The 9,310-nt window shown below is 33.3% G+C and overlaps 1 protein-coding gene across 1 annotated transcript; it reads right to left on the reverse strand.

Moving 5' to 3' along the window:
* Positions 1-4,798: 4,798 nt before the first annotated feature.
* Positions 4,799-9,304, reverse strand: LOC115966040 (protein S-acyltransferase 10-like). The gene is made up of 7 exons (XM_031085379.1): positions 9,218-9,304; positions 7,865-7,939; positions 7,672-7,743; positions 7,406-7,543; positions 7,007-7,040; positions 5,629-5,738; positions 4,799-4,976 (listed from the first exon to the last, which is right to left on the reverse strand). Exons 3-7 carry the CDS (start codon positions 7,725-7,727, stop codon positions 4,814-4,816), a joined length of 501 nt encoding a protein of 166 aa, XP_030941239.1. The 5' UTR covers positions 7,728-7,743; positions 7,865-7,939; positions 9,218-9,304; the 3' UTR covers positions 4,799-4,813.
* Positions 9,305-9,310: the final 6 nt, after the last annotated feature.

Consider the following 9,310-nt stretch of genomic DNA (forward strand, 5'->3'; position numbering starts at 1 on the left):
TGAAGATTATTACATCTTAATTCTTGAATACCCAATTTAATCCTTTAAGTTATTCATCATATATTTATGAAATCTAATTTCATAAATATATACTTTAGTAACTTCTTACTAAAGTGGTTAGACTTGACACTCTGAATAACCAAACCCATTAAATTTATCTCAAGGGAATATTTTATATCTCCGTTAAGAGATTATGAATTCCATCTTGAGAATATATGTTCCTTCAACATTAAATGTGACTGCCTAATATATTGAGATTTTGATCGTGACTTTAGATCTCACTCATGATATATCAAAGCAACCTACATTTTATGTTTAGGTTCATTATTCTCTCAAGATTGAGAGTTCATGTAAATAGAATTCGTGAGATTTATTATTCATTTGACAATCATTAGTAGAATAATAAATCTCACAACGATCTAATTCAATATGTCTTAACAGTTAAAACATATCAACTAGAAGTCTCTACTTCCATGATTAAGACAAATCATCTTAGTTGATATATTATAGTCTTCGCAGATGAAATGCCCAATTTCATCGCCTTCTATGAACTAAAATTCTAAGTTTACAAAGAATTTGTAATTTATATCTTCTATGACTAAATCACATAAATCACATACTATACATCACATGGACTATATGATAATGTTCAGATATTCATGTTACCATTATTTTAGATAATAATAAAACAACTTTATTAATCACAACATAATATCATACATATTGTCATACATAGCATCATATAATAAGATTTAAAGGGCATATATCCTAATAGGAGCAACCGCCCAAGTTTGTTGCTTAGGGAGAGTCTAGAAAGGTGTGTAGGTTGTATAAGGCAATCTATGGTTTTAAGCAATCTCCCAGAGCTTGGTTTGACAAATTTAATGAAGCAGTGCTAAAGTTTGGGTTGCAACATAGCCAATCTGATCACTTTGTGTTTTCTAATACCTCTGCAAGAGGAAATATTTTGTTGATAGTGTATGTTGATGATATTATAATCACTGGTGATGACAAGAAGGATATTGATGATTTGAAGAGATACCTTCAAAACTCCTTATGAACTAAGGATCTGGGAAAACTTTCATTATTTTGTAGGTATTGAGGTAGCACAATCTAAAGAAGATATCAATTTAACACAAAGAAATTATGTCTTGTATATTTTTAAAGAAATAGGCTTGTTAGAATAGAAACCAGTTGTGACCCCTATGGATCCTAATGTTAAGTTGTATGAAGATTAGGGGGAGTTGTTATCTAATCTTGAGAGATATCATTGTTTGGTTGGTAAGTCAAACTATCTTACAATTACTCTCCCAGGTAATATCATTTGCAATTAGTGTTGTGAGCTAATTCATGAAAGCTCATTGCCTTCCACATTGGGAGGCAATTATTCGGATGGAGAAATATCTTAAAGCACATCCAGGCCATGTTCTTTTGTATAAAGCTAAGGTCACCTACAAGTGGAAGCCTTTACAAATGCAGATTAGGCATGATCACTTTCAAACAAAAAATCCTCTACATATTGCACCTTTCTAAAGGAAATCTAATTACTTAGAAAAGCAATAAACAAACTATTGTAACCAGATCTAGTTCAGAGGCAGAGAATAGAGCCATGTCACATACATCATGCAAGTTTATATCAATTAAGCATTTATTTGAGGAATTAAAATTCGTTGTGAAGGTGCCTATGGCTATGCATTGTGATAATCAAGCAGTAATTCCCATTGCTCCCAATACAGTGTTCCATGAGCGAAGTAAGCATATAGAAGTAAATTGTCACATTACTCTACAAAAAGTAGAAGATTGTGTAATTGCTATTCCATATGTTTCAACAAGAGTTCAAATTGGTGAAATGTTTCCCAAAACTTTATGTAAAATTCATTTAGATTTATTATGTAACAAGTTGGGATTGTATGATATATACTCTCTAGCTTAGGGGAGTGTTACTTATGGATTACCACAATGTCAAGGTCAAAATTGGTATTTTGTACTGTACCCATATATATATTAATAAACTATCAAACCCTAAACACTTTTACCCAGACAACGAAAAAGAAATTTGTTATTGGTTTTGTGTGATGCAGCCTTCTTCAAGGTATGATGCTAAGGAACCCTTAGTTTAATGCCTAGAAATTTATCTTTTACTTCATTTTTACTATTCACAGCACAAGAATAACCACCCAAACATATTTACTCCTTTTTTTTAGCCCCTAACCCTACCATTCCTTTTCTCCTTTGAAAACCCTATAATCCCTATTATTTTCTAGACTACTTCCCACCAAAACCTAACCCTATTTCCTCAAAATTGAAGCTATACTAGATATATAGCAAGAATTCTAAATCTATTCTTCCCCCTGGTCCTACGTCACACCTTCCCCACCATTCTTACTAGGGAATGAGGTTTCATTTAAGTTAAACCTAATCAGTCTTGAACCCACGATCTCACCTTCCACACTATTCTTACATGGGAAGGACAAGTCACTTAACTTAAGGCTCATTAAAATTTCCAATAAAAGTTTACTAACATTTTGGACGTCTCAAGAGTTTTTGATATTTGATTAATTTAATAGAAGCCATTTGCTGTCATTGTTACTTATATTGGAAAGAACAATATAGTTGAACTTTAATTGGAGGTTTCCATTGCTTGTTGCCCTTAATAGCTTCACTCCTACAAATTTTCCCATCCCAAATCATGAGTAAACAATTAGGCTACTCAACGCAAATACAAGGGGGAGGGGAATACAGAGAGAAAATGCAAACCAAATAGGAAAACAGATACAGGTATCAAAGTTGCACCATGGGAGGCCAAAAATAAGAGCATGTATGTTAATGTGCAGAAACAGATGCAAATTACAAAAATTGTGAACAAAATTATTTGGTATATGTCCTGTGATTTATGAAACACTATTAAAAAAATATAAATTGGCTTTGCAAGCAACTATTTTAATTTTACTTTTATGGATTTCAACATCTTCGACTGACAGGAATGAAGGGTAGAGCTAGATGTTGCTTAAGGTAGGCCATGATCCCTCAAAAAATATACAAACTAGTTGCATCCTACTTTGAATTTTAAGTCCAAACAAATCATGAAGTCCCTTGGACCTCAGGACAACATACCACTAAGCTAAGCCACCCTCCACTAATCATAAAGAAGAAGTCTCAACACAACTCAATTGCAATTTTTATCCCGAATGGTTGAGGTCAGTTAGATGAGTACTTTTCCCAACTAATTGGAGTCCACTACAAGAATAATTCACCACTTGACCTATCAAAAAATAAAAAATAAAAGAAAGTAAAAGAATATTTCAACTCTTGGGAATATGTACACTCATACTTTTGCTTGCATCTTTGATAACGATATCCTTCCTCACCACTACTTAAATTATATATTGCCTCCCTCTATTCATTTTTGCTTCTTCAATCTCAATTAAATCACTCTTCTGCACTTGTACATCTATAGGTCATCTTCACCACAAAACATGTTGGGAAACAAATGCAGCAAAATAAAACAGGAAAGAATTACTGGTCTATTTGGATGACATGGATTTGGATTTGAATTTGGATTTGAGGAAGCCCAAATCCAAATCCTTTGTTTTGGTAAAGTTAAAAGAAATGGATTTGGATTTAGCCAAAATCCATCTTGGATTTCAAGGGTCCAAATCCATGGATTTGAAATCTCCTCACAAACCCAAGAATTTAGAAATCCCTCGCCTAGCCGACATGCTCATGCTCTCTTCTCAATTCTTCATCCGCTCCAGAAACTCTGTCACGCAGACTCACGATCTCACTTTTCCTCGCCCAAGCTTTTCTTCTTTCTCTCTTTCTTGCAGCAAGGTTTGTCTCTCTCAACTCTTTTCTTCCTCTTTATCCTCTCTATTTCTCTCTTTCTACTAAATCTGAATCATAAAGGCTTCGGGGTTTTCAGTGGGTTTCCTTTTTCTTTTCTTTTCTTTTTTCTTTTGTGTGTGTGTGTGTGTGTGTGTGTGTGTGTGTGCTTGTGTGGTCGGTGTGGGGGGGGGGGGGGGCCGGGGGCCGGGGGGGGGGGGGGGGGGGGGGGGGGGGGGAGGGGGTGGGGGGGGGTTTGTTTGGGTTTCCTTTGATTTGTGTGTGGGTTTAATTTGGGTTTCGTTTGATTTGTTTGTGGGTTTTGTTTCATAGTATTTTCAATGATTTGTTTTGGGTTTGTCTTTATTTTCTATTTCTATTTTCTTTTGTGTGTTTGTAATGCAAATGATGTGTTTGATGAAATGCTTCTATGAACTGTCTATGAGTTGTGTAAGTAGTACTTTATTGCTTGTTATGCAGGGTTGGTGGGTCTTGGTTCAGGTCTGTGACTAGTGAATTTGTGTTTTTTTTAATAATACATTTTTCTACACTCTTTTTTCTCAGCTAGAGCGCAGATCTTCAACTCAAACAGCAATATGTTGGAATCTTAGTGCTTGGATCTCTAAGTTTGTGGGTATGTTTTTTACTTTTATTTTTTCTCCCTCTCTCTCTCTTTTTCTCTTTTTGATTTGTTTTAATATTTTTTTATGTTTAGACTTTTTCCATGTGTTTTCCATATTTTTTGTTTATCTTTTAACCTAGAAAATAGCATAATGAACACTTAAATATATTTTAAGTATATATTAATTAATTAAATTACTATGCCATATACAACAACAATAAAACCTTAGTCCCTGAAAAATTTAAGATATGCTGTATCATATCCTAAATTTTTAAAAATTAACATATCACCATATCCTTATAATATTGGTACTTCCTATCTCTCAAGGTAGTGATCTTGACAGAGGAGCAGCCTAAGACATTAATTCCATCAACAATTCGATACCAACCATGACATAAGAAACTGAAACTTTCTCATTAAACAAGAAGCACAAAAAGAAACATACCAAGCCCTTGATATATTAGCCTTCAGGTAAGAAATGTACAAAATGCCAGTCCAAAGGCATAAGGCTGTCTCCTCACAAATGTACCACCTAATGTTTTGTGACAAAAAACAGCGAGATTCTTAGCTCGGAAAATATTTGTTTTGTATATAAACATAAATGAGAAATGCATCTATATAATTTATATTCTTCCATTTAAAGGTTAAACTATAGAGCTCTATGTGAGATATGAACATCAGTTTGACGACTTGGAAAAAAGCTCTATATTCTCATTTATCAATTCTACAACCACACACAAGGTGGTTGTTTGACCAAAATCAGATCATAATGCAGTAAAAATTAACTTCATAGTAAATTACTTTCAAATTTTAAAAAATAAAATACACACACACACTCATTTATGTATATTAGTCCAATTATCATATGATAACAATAGAAATACGTAATTTCTTTTTTTGATTGGCAAGTTACAAACCCAGTAAATCGGAACTTTAAAGTACTAAAGACAAAAAGATGAACATCTAAATACGTGCATTTATAAATTCAACAAAAAGAACCATATCTTAGAATATCAAAATATACAATAACATGGAATTAATGCCTGCAAAGGGCAGACATCAATTAGAGAAAGGGAAAAAAAATCAGCAAGGGCATAATTACCAGTCATTGAAATATCAAAAATTGCAATTTATGTGAGGGCACAATTTATTGTGGATGACATACAACAAAGTATTAAACTCACCAAAATCGACAATGATTACCCTGGCCAATGCATGTCCCCAGCCAAACACAATGATGATCAAATTGGAGAACGCATTTGTCACAGTCATGACAATGCTTAGCTCGAGGAGGCTGCATATATGCCACAAACAAAAAATTAATCACTAAAAACTAGATTGAAGGTTTACAGAGATCACAGTAATAAACACAAAAATGTTTGCTGGTTAGCAACAAATTACATATCTGTTTCAGTACATGGGTAAATGCCTACTATTCCGACGTAACAGCCCAAAATATGGACAAAGTAGGACGTTAGAAAAGTAAATTTCCCTATCTTTGACCGGTCCAACACTTCTGGCTGGTAGAATATAGTTCATTCCTTGCATTACATGCAAATAGCTAAAGTTTTTCAAACCTTATATGCCAATCAGTGAATTAGTTAATGATATTCTTGAACATTGTGATATCTATATCATGCTCTCTATTTTAAATATAAATAAATAAATAAAGAGGAAAGAGAATGGAGTGAATAAAAAAGGGGGGGTGGGGAATGAAATTCCATGAGTGTAGCTGAAATGAGAATGTTAAGATGGATAAATGGAAACACACGGAAAGATAGGATCCGAAATGAGGAAATCTACTTAAAAATAGGGGTAGCTCCTATTGATGAAAAGATGATAGAGAGTAACCTGAAATGGCTTGGTCATGTTCAAAGGATATCAATTAATGCACCGGTAAGAAAAAGTGAGTTGATCCAAGTTGAGAGAATTAAAAAAGGTAGAGGAAGACCCAAAATAACATTAGTAGAAGTAATAAAAAAGGATTTAGTAACAAAGAATATGACTTATGATCGAATAAAATAGAGGAAGAGAATACCTGTGTCTGACCCTAACTAATCTGATGCGGATCCATAGCCGACCCAAAAATTTGGGATTAAGGTTTGTTGTTGTTGTTGTTGTTGTTGTCTTTTAGATGATTCCATAGAATTTTTTTCTGTTGTTCACTGTGTTATAATATTGATAATGTCGAGGTTCGACCTAGTCTATTTACAATGATGGTTTACAACAAGATAGGTTCCCATGTTCAGTTGCGTACTAATAAGTACTTAGTCAGGCACTCTAATGATGCCATAGAAATGTCAGGAGCCTTATATCTCAATTGGCACCTCTTGTTGTTTACAATGGAGATATCTTAGATTCAAATCCCCCTTGTCCCATTGTTGTGTTGTAACTATCAAATTGTCATAAAGAAAATGATGCCATAGAAATAAAAAGACAACTCACTTAAGGATAAAGATGCAGCATTGTTAAACAAACAAGCATACTAGAGGTTGCACCAGATCTTAATTTAAGCTTAATTGTATGATACAAAATGAAGATGTAAAAATGAGATGGTAACACCTGCTCAACATTACAGTAGGAGCAAGTCCAAGTTCTGCAAGAACCAAGAGGAAGCAATTAGTAACAATATTTTTAATTTTTAATTTTGAAAATTGTCAAATATGTCAGCATTCTCTTTCTATATTTGTTCATAAAATGCCATATTGAAATGAAACTAATGAGCATTGAAAGAGAAGTAATTTATCAAATTAATGCAAAGCACCAGACAAAGATTATATCTGTCACAAATAAGATTTAAGGTTAAGATCTAAAAGTTCACAAAAAAGTTGGTACAAGCTTCTGTCCCTTTAATACCCTAATAATGCAATTTACAATTTATAAATATACAGGCACCAGATAATTGCTCAAAAAGTATAACCAATCAAAAATTCTTCGGACACTTATAAAATAGTTGCCTACCTAGCAGATGTTCCAGGGGGATACATGTCCATAACCAGCTTCGACCATGACATGGAGTTACTTGCTAGAAGATTTCTTGCCGACTGACTTCCATCCACAGTAATAACCAAGCTTCCATTGTTGCTTGAAGCAGGTTGTCTTTGCTTAAACATTATAAAAACGAAATAAATAATAAGATGATGTTGAATTGTAAATTTACTTACAATTATTTTAAGATCTTTTTTTTCAATGGTAAACCTTTAAGTAGAATGCAACTTATTGCTTACTTTGAGGCCATTGATGCCTTTTGCATTCTTGAATTTGCCTCATTCATAGTTCTCATTGCATCAATTACATAGCTATATATATAAAAACAGGGGGGAAAAGAAAAAGAATCGTGTTAGACTGCAAATAAAATGCACATATCATGCATCACCCAGAATTTCAATATTGAGGCAATATAATAGTATTTATGTTTACCCAGGAGAAGAACTGGAGGTAATGAAGTATTGAACCAGTGTAGCAAAAAACAGAAACAAATATAAAGAAGTGTACCTGAAAACAAAAGAATATTAGGAAGGCTAGGGAAATGATAGAAATCATTATAAAACCATTGCAAACCAGATGAACTAAACACTTGTGCATCTGCATAAGCTCATCTTGAAAAGTATATTATTCCAAGCAAGCAATTCTAAAATTACATAATTGCTCCCATTCTATTAGGAAAGTGCCTGCAAGTATTGTCTCATTTACATCCATTACACATTGTGGCCCACGTTCTTTCTGCCAATACTTTTAGGCTATCATACAATTACATGCCTAAGAAAAGAAAATACAAAATAGCATGATTAGCATCTCCTATGAGGTAGTTTAAAATCTTTTAAATAAATTTTCATGTAAAAAAATGCAACGCCATAGATTTCCTATATGTAACTGAGATCTTAAACGTTTCTTTTTTACATGCTCAGAAGTCGAAGCAGACACTGTGAACAAGATGCAATATGAATGAACAGTAACAATAATAAATCCTTGCCTAAATGCATTCAAATTGATGCTTATAGAATGTGAAGAAACAATTTTATTATTTAGAAGGCCAGAGAGCCCCAGGAGGTGATAGAAAATTCAATCTAAGTCCTGACAACAGCCCAACAGCCTCTCCAGGTTTTCCCATTGCACCGAGAATGGCACTTAGATTAGACCATGATGTTGACTACTGACTACACAACTTACAACACTTTAATCTCCTTTTTTGGTTTTCGGTAGAATCAAATTTCAGCTCCTCTCTCATTAAATAATTAAAATGTAATCACTTCTTCTTCTTCTTTTTTTTTTTTGGAATAAATATCAATAAAAAATCCATCTTGAAATACCACTCAATGTAATGACTGCATTCTGAAGTTTTCGATTTAGCAAAACTTTTCCAATTTAATATATCGTTGCATGAGCATTATGAATCAATTGTGATCCTCCAAAGTTTCAAATTGCCAAATCTACATCTAAATCTCTTTCCCCTTTAGTTTCCATAAACATTAATCACAAAAAGCACATTCCAAAAGGCCCAATTAAGTTCTTTTTTTTGGGCGCATGTGATCTCAAATTTCACTCTTTATAAGCTAACTTCACTTTAGCGAGATTATACATTATTATTATTATGTACTAAAACTAAGACCTAACGTTTTAGCTCAAGCATAAAATAAGATCTCAAGAACCCAATTTCAAATTTGTATTTTTAAGAAAAAGACACCAAGGCCTCGAACAAGTCGTTACATTTTAATTTTATTTCACACAATTTACTTATCAAAAAAAGCAAAAGACACTAACAGTCTAACATACCATGGCTCTTGTTTTGTCTTTTCTATCAAACCTCCATCAAACAGAAAGAGAATGCCAGCGTATATCAGATGCAGCGTCACCAACGCCAATTTC

Source organism: Quercus lobata, chromosome 10 (genome assembly GCF_001633185.2).
Source record: "Quercus lobata isolate SW786 chromosome 10, ValleyOak3.0 Primary Assembly, whole genome shotgun sequence".
NCBI classification, from domain to species: domain Eukaryota; kingdom Viridiplantae; phylum Streptophyta; class Magnoliopsida; order Fagales; family Fagaceae; genus Quercus; species Quercus lobata.